Source organism: Dunckerocampus dactyliophorus, chromosome 6 (genome assembly GCF_027744805.1).
Source record: "Dunckerocampus dactyliophorus isolate RoL2022-P2 chromosome 6, RoL_Ddac_1.1, whole genome shotgun sequence".
Lineage (NCBI taxonomy): Eukaryota > Metazoa > Chordata > Actinopteri > Syngnathiformes > Syngnathidae > Dunckerocampus > Dunckerocampus dactyliophorus.
In genome coordinates, this window is record NC_072824.1 from 31,464,796 (window position 1) to 31,486,988 (window position 22,193).

Here is a 22,193-nt window from a genome sequence, read left to right on the forward strand (position 1 = left end):
GGGTTTGATTTTCTTATTATTTTGAATATATTTTATTTCCATTTATTGGGAATTGTGTCATGTTATTAATGCATGCATGCATGTGTGCATGGACTCGTGCTGTGCACTTTTAATCAAGCCAGAGGAGGGGAAGCGTGCCGTGCTTTGGTGCGGATCAGTGTGCTCACACAAGCTCAGGGGGTGTCCAAACGTTTTCCACCGAGTGCCACATCCTGAAAAATGACAGCATGCAATGGCCATATGCCAAGAACTTAAATATTTAAAGAAAACACTGCATGTCAGCTTTGTGATATAGGTGGAAAGCATATTTTTAGTTTGAACTTTGCTGGTTTTTTTTCCAAATATCTCAACTTTCTTCTTAAATAATAGTTGTAAATTTTGAACTTGTAATGTTATGATATTATTCCCATAATATTTTGACTTTATTCCCATAATATTATAACTTTTTCCCCAACCTATTTTTCCAGAAATTACAACTTTGTTTTGTTTTGTTTGTCATAATATTACGACTTAAAAATAACATTATTTCTTTAATATTTAAACTCTATGCTACTAAACTTACATTATTTTTCCTCGTAATATTAAGAGTTTATTCTCAGAAAATGTTAACTTTTTTCTCGTTAGCATATGAGTTTTTTCTCTCAATATTTTTACTTCATTTTCGTAAAATTACAGCCTTTTTTTTGTCATTTCTGCTGTGTGTTTTTTTATTCCACTTTCTTCTTGTCAATTTTCTTCTCGTAATTATGACTTTAGTTCCATCATAATTTGACTTCTTCTCGTAACATTGTAACTTTTTCCGAAACAAAATTTTCCAAAAATTACAGCTTTATCCATTGTTTTGTTTGTATTGTATTGTATTGTATTGTATTGTATGTACTTTATTGATCCCACAGCGGGGAAATTTACTTGTTACAGCAGCAAGCAAGCAAGACAAGTAAAGAGAACAGTAAAGTAAAGCACTACAACATGGTTCAGGTGGTGCAGGTGTTGTAGAGCCTGACAGCGGTCGGTATGAAGGACCTGCGGAACCTCTCCTTCTTACACCGTGGGTGTAACAGTCTACTGCTGAAGGAGCTGCTCAGGGAACCCACAGTGTCATGTAGCGGGTGAGAGGTGTTGTCCATGATGGATGTCAGCTTAGCCAACATCCTTCTCTCCCCCACTTCCTCCACGGAGTCCAGAGGACCGTCCAGGACAGAGCTCGAAGAGCTTATGTATCTCATAATATTACGACTGTACATTTTATGTTACTAAAATTATGTTATTTTACCTCATAATATTCCAACATTATTCTTGTAAAATGTAAAACTTTTTTTCTCTTAATATTTTTTACTTTAATCATGTAAAATTACTGCTGATTTTTCCATTCTTGCTGTTGTGTATATATATATTTTTGTAATTTTCTTGTTAAATTCTATTTTTAGAATAACACAACAGCCACGGGCCGCTCTTTGGACACCCCAGAATTAGTAAACCCGTCGTGCTTTAGGTGAGAAGCGAGTAGATGCATGGCACCATCAGCCTAACACCGAAATCTCTCAGAAACGCTTTTCGTGAGCATAGTCATGCTTTCAGGTGTTTATGTGTGTGATGAACTCCCAACCCCAGATCATATACTGGTAATTGCATCTTTGCTGTCCAGGCCCACTATGTGCTGGGCAAGACCCGGTCCAACTAAATGTCGATACCGTGCCGGTAGAGAAGGAGAGTCTCTACCTCCATACGATGGATGTCGTCCTTCATTATCCGAATGTCTCCCTGACCCTCCTCCACAACTAAACGTGTCTCTTTCATTAGATGGGTCTTCTTCTCCCACAGCATGATCTGACGCCTGTAATGAAAAACAGGCATATAGATAAAGCTGAGTAGAGGTATAACGGTACATGTAATCGTAATCAGATTTTTCGGTATTGAAATTCCTGTTTGATACAGCAGAGTAGGGGTGCAGCGGTACATCATTTTGTTTTTATTTTACATTTTTAAATTACAACAAATAATAACGACATCAAGGTACGGCTTGGTATTTGGGCTACTGTTTCGTTATGTTTTTTGTGCGTAACGAGAACAACATTTTTTTTTGGTAAAACATCTCTTTATTTGGTAAAATTTTCCAAAAACATAATATTGATATAGCATATAGAACAATTGAATGCTGTGTGCCACTTTGATGTGTATGTTAATGATGTTGAATGGATTAATTGGATTTACATTATTTTCTATGGGAAAAATTGCTTTGGTTAGAGTCCCTCTTGGTTTGAGCCGACCTTCTGGAACAGATTAATGATGTCACCGAATGCCTTGCTTTTTTGGCCGCTTTGAGGCAGACTGTCCCTCGCTTGAAATATGTACACTGTGGGAAATGAGACATGAGGGCTTTTTTTGTCACCCTGGACAGGGACACACCGTGCAAAATGTATTGCAAAGGCGCAGTCAATAATGTTGACCGAACGGTACACGGTTTTACCGCATACCGATTTCCCTTAAAACCAAGGTACATACCGAAACATGATTATGGTGTAACTTTCCACCCCTATAGCTGAGTAATAAATGTGTTACACGCGTGAATCCAGTTCAAGCCGATTAAAAAGAAACTTGGATTGAGAGCAAGAAACTGACTCGGTCTCCACCAGACTGCTGAGAAGTTTCTCCTTTGCTTCCTGGGTGTTCTCCACTTTCAGCTCCATCTCTATGGACTCTCGCTCTGCATCCTAAACACGAGATGTTATGGAAGATTAGCATTTGGAAACAACTAGTTGAAAGTGGAACTACAAGTATTAGTGTGCGAACCAACAAGGGCATGCCTTAAGTTTGTGAAGGAACTTGGTTTCCATGATCATGTTCTCCTGCTCCAAAGCGTGGCGCAGCTCAGCGTTCTTGCTAAGAAGAGTGTTGAGCTTCAGCAGGTCTCTTTGAAGCATCTTCTTGCTCTTCTCCACGTCACTCTCCTCACGGTGCAAGACATCCAGCTGACCTTGAAGTGTTCACCAGGAATTAGGATTTGCAAGCAGTGCAGATCAGAGTGAGTTTCATGGCATATGTGACCTACACTGCAGGTAAACCTTCTTCTGACGGATCATGGTCAACTTTGCCTGCAGTTTGTTGTATTCCTTGGTGTGTGCCTGTATCTCTAGGGTTAGCCCTACAAGCGTTCCTTGGTGCTTCAGCCATATCTGCTGATCATTCTTGATTTTCTCTGATAATTTCTCAATCTCAGAATTTATTCTCTCAACCTTAATTTGCAGAGGACTGAGGTCTTCATGCTGGGAACACAGACATACAAATATATTATACATATATTAGGCTAATGATATATCTGTGAAATATTCAAGATTTGAAAAAAAAGGATTTATTACCCCAGTACGAGCTGCAATTAGATCAATTTTTTTGTTCATGTTTGCGATGGTGGTCTGTTTCTGTGAAATGAGTATATCAATTGAGGAACTGTTAGCCTGGTTGGATGTGACCACCTTGTTGTACTTTGTGATCTCCATATCGAGCTCCTTCTGAGTTCGGACCAAGTTTTCCAGTTTCTCATTGATCACATTGCTCTGCAGCGCTGCAGCCATTACTGAACTCTCCAAATGCCACAGCTGGTACACCTAATCAGAGAAACGGAATGAAGAACATGATTCAGATGGCACATGTACAGATGATTAGATTAGATTACTGCTATTTTTTCAATGCTAATGTTGCAGAAGTCTGTATACTATGTAGGGATGATTCCATCGATCGACCACTGAATAGTATTGGCCGATTTATATAAAAAACGTGATCTGCGGCAAACTGTACATGTGTGCTGTGTCACGTAGCGTCACCAACACCCGAGCTGACAAGGATGCACTTTGTCCCGTATTGCTGCAAGAGTCAAAACTAGTCTGTAAAACATCAGTGGCTTCAGTTTGACAGTTTGGCTACACCAATCGATTCCAGCATGTTTGAATACTCCCTTATTCACTCATCACTCCCTATTGCTGTTCGACTTTTGTTGCACTTTTGTTTACACGCTCAGCCTAGCTGTCACTGCCGGCAGCTAGCGAGCTTGTTAGGAGTTATCCTAGCTTCTTTTCTTTGGACTCCAAATGTGACTTTTTATCACAGTGACATTTTGTTTTTAAAACAAAGCATGGGGTACGTACTAACTTTTTCAAGGGTCACTGGACAGTTGTGCTCTCTTGTCATTATAACGCATCTGACCTCACCTGCTTATTATCATGAAAATGTTTCCACACTTGAGTGTTTGAGTTTCTCCTGACTTTCTACTTCTTCCCCTCTAGCGACACGTCGACAATAACATCTCTATTGGCAAATTTTTACAATTGACGTTGATTATTTTAATTCAGCCTTACAAGAAAATAAAGTTCTTGGCAGCAATCGTCTCTGTTTCCATCCCCAAACACATTTGCTGCTTATCCTTGAAGTTAAGGTTGTGTACACATTTGATTGTTTTTATGTTTTGCTATTTACAGCACTTGCCTTTTTTCACTTCACGATAAAAGAAGCCGTGATCATGACTTACCTTCTTTTTCTTGACTGCGGCTTTCTTGCTGGTTAGCCGCTTATAGTACTGAGAAGCCTTGCTGTCCATCAGCTTCTGCAGCATTTGGGTCGTGATGTGGTCCTCTAACTCCAGATGCTTGTTACTGTTTTTCTCCAGCTTTCTCCTCTGGTCAGTCAGCTCAGCTTGAAGGCCGTTGTCCTCCTAAGGACAATGACAACAAGGCATGTTAGCTTACCTTCTTGAGCCCTCCACCATTGTTCTCGAAGACACAAAATCCCAATGAATAAGGTTTTTCACTGCCAGATGTTCATGGTATAAGAATAACAGGGAGATTTTGATGGATTGATATATGTGGCGCCGCACGGTGGCCTAGTGGTTATAGCTCCATTTGAATCTCCAGAATCTCCATTTGGCATCTTTGTGTGGAATTTTCATGCTCTCCCTGTGTGTGGGCTTTCTCCGGGTACTCCGGTTTCCTCTGACATTCCAAAAATATGCACGTTAGGTTAATTAGAAACTGTAATTGTCTATAGGTATGAATGTGAGTGTGAACAGTTGTTTGTCTATATGTGCCCTGCGATTGGCTATACCCCGCCTCTGGCCCGAAGTCAGCTGGGATAGGCTCCACCATACCCCCGCGTCCCTAGTGAGGACAAGCGGCATAGGAAATGTACGCATGAGTGAATGATATGTGTGACAAGGAAGTCTAGGCTTCGCTACTGAGACTGCTGCCCCCACGACTTGGATACACAGAAGATGGATGGATGGATGGATGGATGGATGGATGGATGGATGGATGAATGGGTAAATAAAACAAAATTCTCCTTGTAAATATGCTGCAGCAGTAATAAAAACTCAGTAAATTCTAAAAGCATCTGATTGTCACCTGTGCCAAACCTGTTTCTCATAAAATAAACCAGAGCAACGTTAGTAGAAGCTGTTCTGATAGAACTCATTTCAGTGTAACCCCAAACAATGGAATAACGTACAAAGCGGTTTGGATAACGTTAGCTTCAAGCGAAGTGACATTGATGGTTTAAATCTTATGATATTATGGACTTATTCATGGCATACGCTGGTGTCGGTGAGTGATCCCTTGCTTTTGACCCTTGCCCATTGAAGTTCTTGTGGTTAGAATTTTCCTAAAATTGGAGCTGATGTCGATTGTGTTACGTAGATCCATAGCATAGGGATGATGGCTGTAATTATTATTAATATAGCAGTATAACCAGAGCCTTGTTGCCCACGGTACCAGGGTATTTCAGGCAAGTGAAGTCATGGATGCTTTCTCAGAAGTCTACCGTCTACCTTAGTAAGGTCTGCAAGGGTGCGCTCTGTCTCCCCAAGAGCACGGATGTACGTGCTGTATTGGTTTTGCAGAGCTTCGTGCTGAGTCTGCTTCTGATTGATCAGCTTTTTGGAGACATCACAGTCCATCTGGGCACAGTTCAGCAGCATAGTCAACGTCTCGCTCTTCTCCTGCAGCTCAGAGATGGACTTCTTGTTGCCTTCAATCTCTCTGTCCAGCACGATCACTTGATGCTCGGCCATGCTGTGAGAAATACGCATATTTTATGCAGAGCAACAAATTTCAATTGAATTCACTGCACGGCAGGAATAATTCAGGCCCAACTAGTTTGGTCCCTAAGAGGCAGACTCAGAAATTAAACCGAAAGTAAACATGAATAATCACTGTATGGGACTATTCTGTGTGTACCCCGCACCAGTCCTGTCCAACTCAAGGCCACAGATGACATCACACCAGTCACACCAGTGTATTCTCAAGTGTTCATTTTTTGACTAATCATTTTCGTCAACAACCTTTTTTCCCTGCCGAAAAACGACACGATAACTAATAAAAACGACTGCACATTGACAAAATCTATGACAAAATTATCTTGGCAATTTCGTCAACAAATAAAAATGACTGGTAAATTTTGGCCGCAATGATACAATCATATTGAATTTTGTCTTGTAGACCGTAGGGACAAGTTAGGAATACAGTCAAACTGTGGTTAGCGTTCGCCCCAGTTAGCGTGTTTTTCCATTACTGTAACTTTTGCCTCTGTTTGCATGTTTTCAGGTTTGCGTACAATATGACACGCGTCTCGTGGTGTTATTAATGCCCTGCGCGAGTGCAACTGTGTTCTTAATGTGTTTTTATTGCAAAACATCCTTGTTAGCAGCTAATCCATGGAAAGTCCTACGTGGTCCTGTATGGTGTACTTATAAGTGATAGCAATGATAAGTGATAGCAGACAGCAGAGTTTGGGGCTCTGGAGCCATATGAAATCCCACGTCTCCGGGAACAACTTTTGCGTTGGGCGTCGTCGTCGATAACGACGCACGAAGAATACGTGGAAACAGGAAGCGGACGTCAGCTCTGCTGTTCGTCTCTGATGTCATCACCGTTGACTCTGTAGTTGTTAGCTAACTAACACAGTTATGCCACGAGTCTCAAAAATGTTAACACAAAACACAGTTTTATAGTTTCCTGCCGTCGCTATCAAAATGCTGGCATTTGCAACTTTTTTTTGGCTCCATTTTGGGTTATTTTGCAGTCGTAATCCAAAGAAAAGCAGAGACTTGAGGTGAAAAGCACTATTTAATTCAAAAAATCGAATCAAACTTTATTTATAAAGCATCTTCATACGGATAAAATGTAACCCAAAGTGCTTTACAAAGTTAAAAAAAATTCCCTGATAACTCCCCCTCATATACCTCATCACCCCAACCACACGCACACGTATACACACGCACATTTACCCGTAGAACTGAAGTATGGAATTAAAATATGGCTGAGCACAGAGCACTGAGCCAGGTGAGGAAACACGATCACAGGAGCCCATCAGACCACAGCCACCAGGACACTGACACAGGGGACTGATTAAAAGTAAAGAGTAAAAATAGGAATAAAAATGGCATTGAGATTTTAAATAAAGTGGGATAAAGGTAACAAATAAACAGGATACCATTATAATATAAATAGAAGAGAAATAAAATAATAGAAATAACAGTATGAAATAACTCATGGCAAAACAGGAAGGTGGTGGCCGTGTTGATCTCGCGCCCACATTGTGTCTTTGCCAACACTCACGTCTTCAATGAAGGCAGAAGTACCCTGAAATGTTCATGCATCCCTTCCATTCACCATTTTTATGTATTTATGCGCATTTTGAATTGTTTTCTCCATATGAAACTATTATGTGCATTTTTAATTGTTTTCTCCATGAGAAACTATCATTTGTGTTTTGTGTTAACATTTTCGGCTGTCTGGAACGGATTCATTTGATTTACATTATTTCGTATGGAAAACATTTATACAGTTAGTGTAGGTTTAGGTAGGTTAGGTGAGAGTCGGACCTTCTGGAATGGATTAATGTTGCTAACCAAGGTTCCACAGTAGTTTATAATGTAGTTGGCTAAGTTTACTTATATTTTACTTGACTAAAACTAAAGCAAAATGAAATTAGATACTTAAAAAATGACTAAAACTAAAATACATTTTAGTAAAAAGAAAAAAAAAAACCTGATGAAAATTGACGATCTCGCACAAATTGCAACAGTTTCGATGACAAACATGCCTTTGCACAGTACTGCTTGTAGAGAATGTAAAGCATTCTCACCGTACAGCCTCCTGTATTACGCCAAATTCTTCATCTTGCCTCCTCATACTCAGCAGGCTGCTGTTCCACTGCTGCAGTAGCTGTTTCTGTGCCATCGCCAGAGATTCCATTTGCATTTCGGCCTGAACACACACACACACACACACACACACACACACATTAGTGGGGTGACTTTGGTATTTTGCGTTTGTTATTTTATGTGTGTGATTTTCTTTTGTGTGTGTTTTTTTTATCTGTGCCATTTGCCATTTTACTATCTCACTAATTCATCACTAACTAACTGATGAAACAACAAAAAATGTGTACAAAAAAGCATTACTGACCTCTCTGGTCAGGTACAAATAAACACTATGCAGTAAACACTTTATTTCTCTAGTGTGGAATTTATTTACAATTTTCTCTCATTTATACATTGTCAAAATTATACATGCAGTTTTTAAATATACATAGTGCTGAGACCTCAACTAATAGTTGCTTGAATGTCCCTTAGTAAGTTTCACCTCGATCAGATGATTTTTGTAGCTTCTGTCATAATTCTGCCTGGACATTTGACCACTCTTTGGCAAAATTGCTAGAGTTCATTTTGATGAGTTTGTTTCCTGACAGGGCCGCACGGTGGTCTAGTGGTTAGCATGTTGGCCACACAGTCACAGTCTGGAGATTGGGGAGACCTGGGGTCGATTCTCCCTTGGGCATGTCTGTGTGGAGTTTGCATGTTCTCCCCATGCGTGCGTGGGTGCGTACACTTCAAGTGTACGCACCCACGCGTACACATGGTCAAAATATGAAGTCATGGCAAGGGCGTTGTGATTAATTGAAAAATAACCGAAACCGACATTGCAAACCATGCAGGTTAGGTTAACTGGAGACTCTAATTTGCCCATAGGTAAGAATGTGAGTGTGAATGGTTGTCTATATATGGCTGGCGACCAGTCCTGGGTGTACCCAGCTGGTATAGTCTCCAGCATACCCCCGCGACTCTACTGAGGATGGATGGCCAAAAACATTGGTATCTTTGGCATGCCAGTATTTTTGACCATGTCTGTATACGCTTACACAAATTCCAGTAATAGTTAGCTATAAGTCGTCAACCACCCGTTATGTTGACTGCCTTATAAGCCGTATGTCAAGAATACGTCAGAATACTTTGTCATGGCCATTAGGTCATGAAACTTGGCTGGTATATTTCGCCATTATAGTAGTCTGTTCATTAAACTTTTGTCCAGAAGGCATCGGGCATGTCCATGTGGGCAGCTGCAGATTTCAGTCTAGTTTTCGGAACAGGGGCTTCTTTCTCAGTCAGCACCCTCTCAGTCTAAGGCAATGTACAAATGGCTTCAATGGTGTTTTAGCAGTTTCCTGTTTATGGCGGGCTTGAGCCTTGGTGGTTCCTGGATTGTTCCTGAATGTAACCCACCTGGTTCAGCCAGCCCCATACACCGCCGTGGGCTGGAACCCAGGACCTTCAGAATGAGGGTCATCATGGCTCTGAAGGTTCAGGGAGTGAGGTTTACTCACGTACACTCGCACAGCCACACCACCTGACATGCGTTGCATGACCATTGTAGCGAATTTCATTCTCATCTGAGGGTGACAGTATGGGTCTTCTTCCAGACCTTGGCAAAGTGGCAAATAACTTGCACTTTTGTACAATTGTTTGAACTGATCTTGAAATCTGCAGAAATGGCTCCAAAACGCTTTCCCAACTTGTATAAATCTACAATTCTCTTTGTGCTGTTCTGTTTATTGGTCGATGCCGTCAAACAAATCCTTTTATGCTGCCAAAGAGACACTGTAAGATTCAGTCATGATCACTATCAGTATGTTAATTGGGCTTGGTCTTGTCAATCAATCAATCAATCAATCAATCAATCAATCAATCAATCTATCTATCTATCTATCTACCTGTGTAGTCAAAAGATAACATGTAAAACTTCTGCCTTTAAGAAAGCCAACATACTATAAAGATAAGTGACTCTTGCAATGAGTGACATTCTATTTGGTCATGTCCCATTTCACAGAGACAAGATTTGTAGGTACAGTATGTTGTGCAGTCGATACCTCAGAAAGAGCCTCTTGTGTTGCATGTGTTGTCTCTGCCTGGGCGTTGGTCTGGGCTTCATATATGTCCATCTGTTGTGTTAGTTTGTCCAATTCTTTCGTAAGGCGTTCTACATACATATCCTGTTGGCATAGCAGGTTTTCCACAATGTTTAATCAATGATCATTGTGGATGGAGCAGATATTGTTAGTATACAGTCGAACCCTGGAACTGGACCCATTCGGTCGTTAAATGATTTTGAATTCAAGAGGGCCATTGGTAGTGTAGCGGTTCACATGGCTTATTTACAGTACCTGGAGCTGGCATCGGATAAATTCTCACTTAATGCCCCAGTTCCAAATACTTTGCAATCAGCTGGTGACCCATCCAAGGGTGCAGTCAGCCTCTTTGACTACCGTCATCCTGAACAGGATAAGTGGTATAGAAAATTCATACATGAATGGTTGAAAGAATCTAGATTGCAAACAAAAGCAGAATGCGATCGCATGAGACGAGACAAAATGAAGTGGGACTAGCTGATGTCACTCCCTCGTTTTAGTTTTTTTCTCGCTTTTGTGGGTACACTTTCACAAGAGTAGTGAAATAGACGATTGAACAGCCTCATTGGAATGGATTGTCTTTCGAGGGTCCTCTGTGTTGTATTTTAACCTGTGCACCTGCTTGTGTTTCTCATCTTCAGCCTGAGACTTCTTGGTTCCTACTTTGCGTGTAGCACTCTTAGTGGCTTTTACATTGGAATGCAGATCTTCAGTGGCTTCTTGTGTGAAGACGACATGCAACCACAGTTTTTCTAGCTCTGTCTGCAGCTTGGAGACTAAGCAGCAAAAAAGGCATAATTTAAAGAGCCAGTGATATACTGTAGATGGTAGATGTCCAATGCTGAAATATTGAATACTATGTGCTTGACAGTTGACTTCAGTAACCTTAACAGTCTTGTGTCAAAGCAATATAGTCATGGTAACTAAACTGTTTAGTATCCGACATTGGGATTAGAACCCTGCAGATTATATTGGATCCAATTTGATGCATATAGCCAAGGATAAAAGTAGCATCTGTGCCTGATTTTGAACCAGAAATATTATTTACACACAGCTAATGCTCATGTGGTCTTGGGTTTACGTTGATGCATAACAGTTTGATATAAAAATAGTACAAGAGATGGCACTCAATTTCAGCCTGTTAAAACACATTCCAGAGCAATGAGAGGGTCTCACCATTGGCCTTGGTCTTGGTACTCTGACTGGCAGTGCTGGAATGACAAGCCTTTATTGCCGCCAGTTGATCCTGAGCCTCCCTATGTTTGCTTTCAGCCAAGACCTTGGTCTTTTGTTGGTCCTCGAGCCTTATCTGGAGTGCTTTTAGTCTTTGTTGTTCCCTGTACAACCTCGTAAATATTTCGTCTGTTTCGTTTGATTCAGCCTTCTCATTCCCCGTCTGCAGAAGTAGTAGAGAGCAACATTTTTGGACTTTTCAACAAAAATTTAAATGTGTACATGAGAATCCAAACCCATTTCTGATGAAAGGATCCAGACCAAGTGGAAAACAAATAACATATGCCTGATCTTTTTCTTCTAAAATACTACTAATTCATTGTCAGAGATGATAGTGTAGTATGATGCTGCATATGTTACATATGTAACCATGAATAGGCGTTCATGGTAAAATGTATGTAGTCTACTTGACACTTTTTTGCGCTTAGTACAGGGCGTCAAACTTGTTTTCACCGCGGGCCACATCACAGTTATGGTTGCCCTCAGTGGGCCGCAGCTTTGCCTGAAATGTGTAACTGGACTGTTCAGGTTGTCTTAGAAGACGTTTCACCTCTCATCCAAGCAGGCTTCATCAGTTCATTCTAGAAGACGTTTCACCTCTCATCCAAGCAGGCTTCATCAGTTCATTCTCAAAGAGCAGGACAGCTCTGTTCTGAGGGGATGGTGCAAGATCCAAGCATTTATTCTCTCAGGATGAGGCATTCCCCAACCAAGACTGGTTCCACTCATTTGTGGCGCAAAATGGAAGTCATTAAGATGTAGTGGAGTGAGACCTTTGTTTGCCAACAACAGTCTTTTGGGAGGAATCAGAGTGATTCCACTTTAGCTCGCTCCCTCACATGCCAATTTGGAGAAGATAGTCACAAGACTGTCACATGACAACCATTGCAAAATGATTTGTATACGTCACTTCGGGACTTAATGAATTCAAGCCTGGCACAAAGCTGTGAAACGACCATTGTAGGACATTTAAAGTGTTGCTGACAGGCGTGTGGCCATGGCGTCGTATGAGTTATCACAAAAATGCCTCTCACGTCTTGTTGTAGTTGCACGGTCAGCCTCTCGAGTTCCGTAATGAGTTGATGCTTTAGTGCAGCTTGCTTCTTTGCAATCAAGGGCTGTCAAAAAAATCACATAAAAGTCTATAAATGTGCAGTAGCTTGCAAAAAACTATTAAATAGCTCAAGACTGGTCATCTGTTTTGTCTATTCTGAAAATAAATCTACATTGGAATGCAGGTTGAATAAATTCAGGTGCAACTGTGTCTATTTGTATCTGCACAAGTACTACACAGTTTGTCCTCACCCGATCACTGAAACAACAAATTGTTTTATTTACTACAACTAACAGTAATAACAAATACTGGAAAAAAAAATACGCACATGATCAGCATCAAGAACAACAAATTCTTCCTCCTCGTTCGAATCCATAACTGACTCCTCATCTTCTTTTTCCTCAACTAAGTTTGAAAGTGGGACTGGTGACAGTACTCGGGGAACGGTTTCCAGCTCTAAAACAGAAAATAAAATATGAGTATCTTGGAAAAATATCTGTGTTAAAAGATCATTGTTAAACAGACCAGTATGTATGGTTTCTGCAGCTTCCTCGTCAACACCAACGTTGTCAGCATGAGGCTGTGGGATCAAATCACCTGCAGGTTCTGATCCTGGCTTATCCTGTGAGAACAATCGCAAAGAAACGTCATGCAAACTGATCAACTTTAATGCATGCATTATCCTCCAAAATTAGTTCTGTTAAATGGCTGAAAAGTGTACTTTTTGTTGAGCTAGAAAATGCAATTTCTGTAGAAATTGTGTGTGAATGCTGAAGAGCTGAAGCTGAATTTAAATGCTTTACGGAAAATGAGGAATTGCCAGCTTTGCCTTCCCGAGCGCAGTCCTGACAGGACGACATGGCCAGTAATGGACGCAGTGGCGTTGGAACCTGTTCATCGGGCGCTCAGGATTCATGTGCAGCGACTTGGCCAGCAGGAGGAACAGCTCACAGCCCCAGAGTCATCCAAAGTGAACAAGAGGATTACAGTACTTCCATACGCCTTCAGCTCGGGGAAAGGGTCCTGACTGTCATGTCTGCGTATGCATCCAACGGTAGCTCAGAGTACCCAGCCTTTTTGGGGTCCGTCAGAGGGATGCTGAAGACCATCCCCACTGGTGACTCCATAGTTCTACTGGGAGACTTCTATGCCTATGTCTGAAATGACATAGGCAAGCGTGATGCGGAGGAACAGCCTCCCCGATCTGAATGGACGAGTTTCACCCAGAATTCGTCAAGGCTGTGGATGTTGTGGGACTGTTTTGGTTGACCCGTATCTTCAACATTATGTGGAAATCAGGAACAGTACCTCTGAATTGGCAGACCGAGGTGGTGGTCCCCTTGTTCAAGAAGGGTGGCTGCAGAGTATGTTCCAGCCACATGGAAATCACAGTCCTCAGCCTCCTTGGGAAAGTCTATTCCAGACTGCTGGAGAGAAGGGTACAACTGTTAAACGTCAGCTACAAGAGGTGCCAGATGCTTTTTGTCCTGGTCATGGAACACTGTCCGGTAAAACAGTTGCTGTCACGAGTGATGAGCCAGAAAGCAAACCTCTCGATTTGCCGGTTGATCGCCATTCCTACCCTCACCTATGGTCATGAGCTTTGGGTAGTGACCGAAAGAACTCAATTCACGCTAAGAGAGACGGTGAAGAGCTCGATCATCCAGGAGTAGCTCAGAGTACTGTAGAGCCGCTACTCCTTCATATAGAGAGGAGCCAGTTAAGGTAGCTTATGGGGCAGCTACTGGACGCCTTCCTGGTGAAGTGTTCTGGACTTGCTCAGCCAGTAGGCCTCGGGAAAGACCTAAGACACGCTGGAACGATTATGTTCTCGTAGCTTGCCTGGGAACACGTCGGTGTCCCCCCAACGGAACTGGAAGAGGTGGCGGGAGACGGGGAAGTCTGGGCTATTGAGAAGGTTTGAGTGAAACTGTGTCTATCTGCACCAGACAGTGTGTCCTAAGGCGTACATCACTGACAATGTACATTGTTTTATTTACCACTACCAACAGTTGGGACAGTACTGACGAAAAAACTACTCACATGTTCAGCATCTACAACAACAAGTTTTTCCTCCTCGTTCGGATCCATTACTGGCTCCTCATCTTCTTTTTTCTCAACTAAGTTTGGAAGTGGGTCTGGTGACAGTACTCCGGGAATGTTTTCCTGCTCTGAAACAGAAAATAAAATTTTAGTAGCTTGGATGAAATCTTTATTAAAAGGTCATTACTAATCAGACCAGTATGTATGGTTACTGCAGCATCCTCATCAGCACCAAGGTTGTCAGCTTGAGGCTGTGGGATCAAATCAGCTCCAGGTTCTGATCCCGGCTCATCCTGTGACAACAATCGCAAAGAAATGTCATTCAACTTTAATGCACGCATTAGCTTCCAAAAGTAGTTGTTTTCTGTAGAAATTCTGTAGAATGCGTGTCAACGCTGACGAGCTAAAGCTGAATTGAAATGCTTTCTTGAAAATGTGGAATTTCTGGGATGTGATTTTCATCTCTGCCTTCCTGAGCCCAGTCTTGGCAGAAGGAGCTGGACAGTAATGCACCTCGTGGAGGTGGAACCACTTCACGTGCTCAGGATTCAAGTCCAGCAGCTGCACCTGTACAGCGTGGTTGGGGTCATCCCCAGTGAACAAGAGGGTTACTTCCCTATGCCTTTGCACGCCTTCGGGTCAGCAAAAGGGCCCTGACTGTCATTTGTGTGTCCGCACCAAATGGTAGCTCAGAGTCACCATCCCCACTGGTGACTCTGTAGTTCTATAGTTCTGACCTCCCCAATCTAAACCCATGCTGTGTTATGTTACTGTATCTGTTCTAACCACAGCTTGTCCATAACAGACACATTATGTTTGAACATAAGGATGTCCATAAGAGCACCTGGCACCATGACACCCGAGGCTGCCAGTCTGTGATCAACTTGGCAGTCATATCATCAGACCTGTGGCCGCATGTTTTGAACGTAGTTGTAACGCATAGTTTTAACAAACACTGAAGGAAAAACTACAAACATGTTCAGCATCAAGAACGACAAATTCTTCCTCCTCGTTCGGATCCAACACTGGCTGCTCATCTTCTTCTTCCTCAGCTAAGTTTGGAAGCAGAACTGGTGACAGTACTTGGGGAATGCTTTCCTGCTCTGAAACAGAAAAGAACATTTTAGTAGCTTGGAAAAAATCTTGTATTAACTCCTTCAATAGCAAAGATGTATTTGTATGTTCTTTTTAAACCCGAACGCTCTCTCCCAAAACTTATTTATTCGTCTCTTACGTTTTTTTTTGTGCGAGAGGCAAAAAGAGGTGATGATGCAAGTGCACAACAAAAGAGGTGACTTTTCATGCAGTTTTAAGCCATAAAAACCAAACCAAACCACAAGGTGGCAGAAGTGCATTTGATAAGAGCTCGGCATGTCTTTTGCATGTCGACAGCAAGGAGAAAGTGAGAGTGCCTGGAGTGGAGCGTGCACAAGGTTACGCATTGCTGAGAAATTTTAAAGCATGCACACACACACACGTGCAAAGGTGTGCAAGCACACTGTTTAGTTCCAAATGTGAAAACTGTAAATACTTCATGGTGTTATAGTTGTAAATAGTTATTTGGATGTAAAACAACCCTTTTTTGTGTTGTTTATGTTGTGATGCAGGTATTTAGATATTTGACCTGTCACAAAAGCAAAAAAAGTGTCCCAAAGTGAAAGATATATTTGAACTGTATCTTTTCACAAAAAGCTGTTTTTCTCCCTTTTCTAGTCGGCAACTGATATTTTGCTGAAACTTACCCATGTAAGTTACTACTGCTGATTACTAAAGAACAGAAAAAAGTAGAGGCAATCGAATCTTTCCTTTGGTAGGTTCCATGTTTATAAAGCCATCGAACACAATATTCTGTGTGCCTTGAAAAGTCAGTCAAAATCGTCTAAAAAGGCCGGTAATGAAGTGGTTGAATTTTGAAAAATGGCTGCCGTCTCACCTATTTCTCCTAAAGCATTTTAGGAGAAATAACTGTGAAACATTTTGAGACAAAATAGAAAGTAAAATGAGCCTGAGATGAGAATGTCAAAATTGTCTTCTGAGCTGTAGAAGCGCAAGCTTTAGCAATAAAGTTTTCCTGTGGGCGGATGTCTCACCTTATTTCTCCTAAGGCATTTTTAGCAGCAATAACTGAGGAACATTTTTAGACAAAAGAGAAACTAAAATGACCCTCAGCTAGAGCTGTAGAAGAGAAAGCTTTGAGGAATAAACTCTTCCTCTGGGTGGGATTGAATGAGTTAAAGGGTAATTATGAAACAGACCGGTATGTGTGCTTATTGCAGCTTCCTCGTCAGCCTCAAGGTCGTCAGCATGAGGCTGTGGGATCAAATCCCCTGCAGGTTCTGATCCCGGCTCATCCTGTGAGAACAATAGCAAAGAAACGTCATGTAAACTCATCACTTCAATGCACTCATTAGCTTCCAAAAGTAGTTTTAGGACTCTAAAGGCCATTTCTGTAGAAATCATGTGTGAAAGCTGACGAGCTGAAGCTGAATTTTTGGGACGTGGAAAATGATTAACCTGAATATTTTGATGTTGTAATGGTTTGAATTGTTTGAGAAATGTGAGACGTTCACTCAATTCATGGGAATTTTTGGCCAGGAAATGTGGAATGTGGACTGCTAGGAAACTTGGAATTTTAGAATATGGAAAATAAATACGTCCTGAATATGCTGAATCTTATGGCGTTGGTGTCAAGTCTGATGGTCTTGTCCCCGGTGTTCCTCATTGGCACTCATTACTTGCCCCCCCCCCGTAGCTTCTCAGTCTGTTGCCAGCAGGGGTGTCTTGGAATAGTCGACTATTCCATGATTCAACTCGTAGGAGTCTGATTCAACTATCAATCTCGCCGTCAAATCATCAAGCGTGATCAAGCGTGTACCGTTATGACTACATGGGGGTGGCCATGGCTGCTGCTGAGCACACATTTTTACAAAGAATGCTTTTGTTTTGTTATAAATACCAAACTCATTTGTGTTAATAATTAAAAAATTAGGTGTGTTTAACAGAAGATCTGCACAATCCAAAGGAGCAGAGGTGAGCGCTAGCTTTGAATGCTAGGAAGGACTAATTGGTGCATAATGGCTACTAAAAACCATCCAAATTGTGGAAGTATTTAGTATTTGTGTCAGCAGCTTCTTACGTATGACAGGACACAACCAGCGTATCATTTCAAACAGGTAAGGCCGTTATGCCAACTTCATTTTACATCCCCACAGTGAATTTTAATGCAAGAAATGAGGCCGTTAACAGAGTTTTGGCAAGTTGTTGTTTTTCAATACATGTTGTTCCTTTTCTATGTGCAGTTTTCTGATGTGTGCTGATCACGACTGTGTTTGGGTTTTGTTTGTCTTGCTTTCTGTGTCCCCGAAATAAATGAAGGTACCGCTGTTGCGGCCCTACCACGGATTTTTTTTTTATCTGAGTGTTTTAGCTTGTTTCTTTGAGGTGGAAAAAGTCACAAATGAGTTTTTTTTTATTTGTCGGGATTGCCATTAAAAAAAACAAAACAACAACAGTCCTAGTTGACTGCGGACAAAATCCAATGAATCAGATTCGACAATGAAAATCCTTAGTCGAAGGCAGCCCAAGTTGCCAGTTTGTCATATTTCATGTCTTGTTCTAGTGTTCCTGTTTCTTGCCTCTAGTTTACCGAACCCCACCTGCTCTTTGACCTTGTCAGCTGCCTGTCTGTGGATTCCTCTGCTTTGTTGTACCGACGTCCTGTGGTTTTTTGGATCAAACATACATGTGATTTGTTTGCCAACTCTGCCTTTGAGACCTTGTTCCTGAGCGCAGCCTTGATAATTGGAATGCTTCGATTTATCGAGAATTGTGGAAGTAGGAACATTTTTTAAGATCAAGGGAATTTGTGTTTCTGAAAAGTTGGAATTTTGGAAAAATTGGAAATTTGGTGGATGTTGAAAATAGCTCTGTTGCAAATCCTTAATGAGCTGAACATTTTTATGTTGGAATGTTTTAAATTGGTTAAGAAATGTGGAAAAAGTAGTTGTTCAAAAAAAGGGGCAGAAAAAAAATAAGGTCGTTAAAAGAATGCTCTTGAGCATTCCCACAATTCACAGTCAAGACATGTCATGGCATAGCAACACACTATATAAAGGTAGATAACAGCCCTCCAGTTGTTAATAAAACAAACACAAAACAACTCATTTACCTGTAGTGAAAGGGGCACATTCTCCCCAAGGTCCGCTGCCGCTTCGTCATTTTTATCCTGCTGCTGTTCAGTTATTTCCTTTTCTGCCTCCACTTCCTCCTCCCCACCTTTGAACTGGTCATCTTTCTCCATTGGGACTGAACAGAAGGTATGAATTCCAAACAATCAAATGACGTTGTTATGATGTCATGTAATCTGTGACAACAACAAGCTCGTGCCCAAAAGAGAATGACAGTTTCTCTGTTAGGGGCGTCACGGTCCATATCTTCGTAATCAGGTTTTTCGGTGCGGAAGATTCGGTCCAGTACAAGAAATGCGCTGCTCATCATGCATGGACAAATTCAGTGGAGCCTATTATTAGTATGAACTTCGCCCTTTGCTCTTTTTTTCCCCATTTTTGCCTTTCTTTTTTTTATTTTCCAAATATTTAAACTTTCTTTTTAAATAATTTTTGATCTTTGTTCTTCCCTTAATACTATATACTCCCATAATATTTTTACTTTATTCCCGTATTATAACTTTTTCCCCAACATAATTTTCCACAAATTACAATTTTTCATTTTCTTTCTTATAACATTAGGGCTTTAAAAATATAACAATTTTTTTTATATGTATCAACTCTATGCTACTAAAATGACATTATTTTTTATAAGTTTATTGTCTTAAAATTGCAACTTTTTTTCTTGTTGGAGTATAACTTTATTCTTGTAAAATTACAGCTCTTTTTTCCTTTTTTTGTTTTTTTTTTAATTTTTCCCACTATTTCAACTTTCTTCTTGTACATTTGTTTTCTCGTAATATTTTGACTTTATTCCTACACTTTTTTAAACTTTTTCTACAACCTAATTTTCCAAAAATTCCAAAAATCACTTTGTTTTGTTTGTTTTTGTTTCTTGAATATTTCAACTTTATGCTATTAAAATGACCCTATTTTTTTTGTCCTAATATAACATTATTCTTGTAAAATGTAAACTTTTTCTTACTAGATTAACATTTTTTTTCTTAATATTTTGACTTTATTCTTGTAAAATTACAGCAAAATTTTTCATTTTTGCTGTTGCTGTGGGGTTTTTTTTTGGTTTTCTTGTTAAATTATATTGTTAGAATGTGCCACGGGCAAATAACCAAACCGCTGCGGGCTGAAAGTGGCCCCCGGTAGACATTACATATACACCCCAATATAGAGAGTATATATCCAAATTATCTCCTGACTGTGTGGCCGACATGCTAACCACTAATCCACCGTTCAGCCCCTTTCAGTAAATATGACCTCCGTATGCTGCACATTCAACAAGTGACCATTTTTGGTTTTTAACCAGTGAAATGCTTTGGAACTCTGTTGTGCATACGTCTGTGTAGGCTCTCAGTCGTACAGGAGTTGTCCAACGAGGGAAAGGCTTCTTGAGACGTCATCTGTACTTCTGTGAAGAAGGTGTCGGACATTTCGCTCCTCATCCGAAGAGCTTCGTCAGCGAACTAACAAGTGCTGGTAGCCTAGGCCTTAAATACAGTAAGAGTGGGCGGAATTGGTGTGCCAACACCCTCCTCCTATTGGTTCCTTACACTAAGACTGGGAGGAGTTGTGGTCTAATCCTCTCCTTCCATTAGCACCTCCGATCAAAGGGAAGTGTAGCTCCCTGTATTTGGGTATGAACGACTCTGATACTGGCTTGTTAGCATCTATTGTTCTTCACAGAAGTACAGATGACGTCTCAAGAAGCCTTTCTGTTGTGCATAATAATGTGGAACAATGCATTTTAAGTTTTTATTTTTGAAAAAAATACTGTTATCATTGGAAGGTTTGTTCAATAACATTCAAACTGCACTCTAAATGTCGGTGACGTGAAAATGATGATGACTGTTTCATAAAAGAATTTAACAGGCATGATCAAATTTAAGACAGTATAACATAAAAACGGATCGTTTCAGTGCTTACCCTGTGTTCTCTGGTGGTTCACTTTAAATGTTCCTATTTGGAACCACTTCTAAACTACGGTGAACTACCAAGTGACATAGTACATAATGTCACATTTGAAAGAGCGACATCATAAAGAAAAGTACAACACTCTTTACAGCATTCATGACTGTGACATTTTGGAGTCGTCACGAATCAAACTGGGCACGATCAAAAAACAAGTGTGAAAGAACAATGCTGCACAAAAAATCTTTCATTTGACATTCATGCTATTAGCCACAGCACAAAAATTCCCACATCTTTTTCTTCCAGAATGCAAAATGCCTTTGATCTAAAGAGCTCTAGCTACTTCCACATTTCTCAACCGATTCAGACTGTTCCACCATCAAAGCATTCAACTAATTAAGGATATTCATGCCATTTTCCACATACCAAAATGCCCACTTTTCTTGACATTTCCATTTTTCGGAATGCAAAATGCCTTTGATCTAACGATTTCTAAGTACTTCCACTTTTCTCAACTGGATTCAGTCAAAATTCTCAACTCATTCGGGACATTTAGCCTTACTGATTTCATTGCGCTATCATGCTAGGTATCTTGCTAATGTTAGCATGTTAGCATTACTAGCATTTTAACATTAGCATGTTAGCATTATTAGCATTTTAACATTAGCATAACAGCATTTTTAGCCATTTTCATTGGTAGACACTTATATAAAGAGTTAGCACTACCATGCTAGGTGTTAGCATGTTAACATTAGCATAGTATCATTTTTAGCCTTTTTCATAGTTAGACACACATATAAACACTTAAGCTGCACAACACAGCACGATTATCCTACGTGTTAGCATGGTAGCGTTAGCATGTTAGTATTGCTAGCATGCTAACATTAGCATTGTGCCATTTTTAACTATTTTTATAGCTAAACAATTATATAAACACCACTATTATACTAGGTCTTAGCATGCTAACATTAGTATGTTAGCACTGATAGCATGCCAACATTAGCAGTCGAAATATGTAGATAAACTAAATGTAGGAGTAATACTATTTATGGTGTAAACTACAATATGGGGGGACTCCAGTGCTTGGCGGACGTCTGCGCTGAGTTCTTTTCTAGCTTGTCATGTGTGCCAAAATCAATACAAATGGTTTCATTTCTAACCAAAGTCTTTCTACAAATGACAAATAGAATGTTGAAATATCGTTTGGTGAGTACGAAGAGTAGCTCATTGCTCCTGTGTGGTGAAGACGTGCAGGTGGGAAGCTTTGTCCCGTTCATAAAAGCAGAAGCATCGATCAGCTGACCTGCTTTCAACCCAACTCGGAAACAATCAATACACGCTGCTAATGATCTCATTCAGCTGTAGTGATACTAACAAGACTGGACGTCTCCTATTATTACCTCATTTAATGGCTTTTGTCTGAATGTGGGCATACCTGATTTTAATTTGTAGAATTATGTCATGCCTTTAAAGAAAGGAGAGCAATAATGAAGAAATTAATGGCAGACCAGACTTCCAACTTGCACAGTTCAGAGGTCAAACTTGGA

At 40.6% G+C, this 22,193-nt stretch overlaps 1 protein-coding gene across 6 annotated transcripts in view; it reads right to left on the bottom strand.

The window, feature by feature from the left end:
• LOC129183057 (coiled-coil domain-containing protein 40-like) overlaps window positions 1-22,193 on the bottom strand; it is a 32,933-nt gene that overhangs the window by 5,514 nt on the left and 5,226 nt on the right. For 4 of the 6 annotated variants that reach the window (XR_008570742.1, XR_008570741.1, XM_054779862.1 and 1 more), the window contains 19 exons: window positions 18,726-18,862; window positions 16,813-16,909; window positions 15,533-15,660; window positions 14,754-14,850; window positions 14,558-14,685; window positions 13,040-13,136; window positions 12,843-12,970; window positions 12,495-12,578; window positions 11,404-11,623; window positions 10,846-11,003; window positions 10,189-10,311; window positions 8,128-8,249; window positions 5,810-6,053; window positions 4,520-4,702; window positions 3,357-3,602; window positions 3,050-3,263; window positions 2,805-2,974; window positions 2,620-2,711; window positions 1,720-1,834 (listed from right to left, as the gene is read on the bottom strand). Coding sequence is in view for 4 of the 6 variants with exons in the window: in XM_054779862.1 (XP_054635837.1) it covers window positions 1,720-1,834; window positions 2,620-2,711; window positions 2,805-2,974; window positions 3,050-3,263; window positions 3,357-3,602; window positions 4,520-4,702; window positions 5,810-6,053; window positions 8,128-8,249; window positions 10,189-10,311; window positions 10,846-11,003; window positions 11,404-11,623; window positions 12,495-12,578; window positions 12,843-12,970; window positions 13,040-13,136; window positions 14,558-14,685; window positions 14,754-14,850; window positions 15,533-15,660; window positions 16,813-16,909; window positions 18,726-18,862 (2,783 nt within the window). In the remaining 2 variants the exon portion in view is untranslated. Of the gene's footprint in view, window positions 1-1,719; window positions 1,835-2,619; window positions 2,712-2,804; window positions 2,975-3,049; window positions 3,264-3,356; window positions 3,603-4,519; window positions 4,703-5,809; window positions 6,054-8,127; window positions 8,250-10,188; window positions 10,312-10,845; window positions 11,004-11,403; window positions 11,624-12,494; window positions 12,579-12,842; window positions 12,971-13,039; window positions 13,137-13,317; window positions 13,489-14,557; window positions 14,686-14,753; window positions 14,851-15,532; window positions 15,661-16,812; window positions 16,910-18,725; window positions 18,863-22,193 lie in introns of those variants that run through there. The other 2 variants (XM_054779864.1, XM_054779866.1) reach the window with 2 other exon arrangements.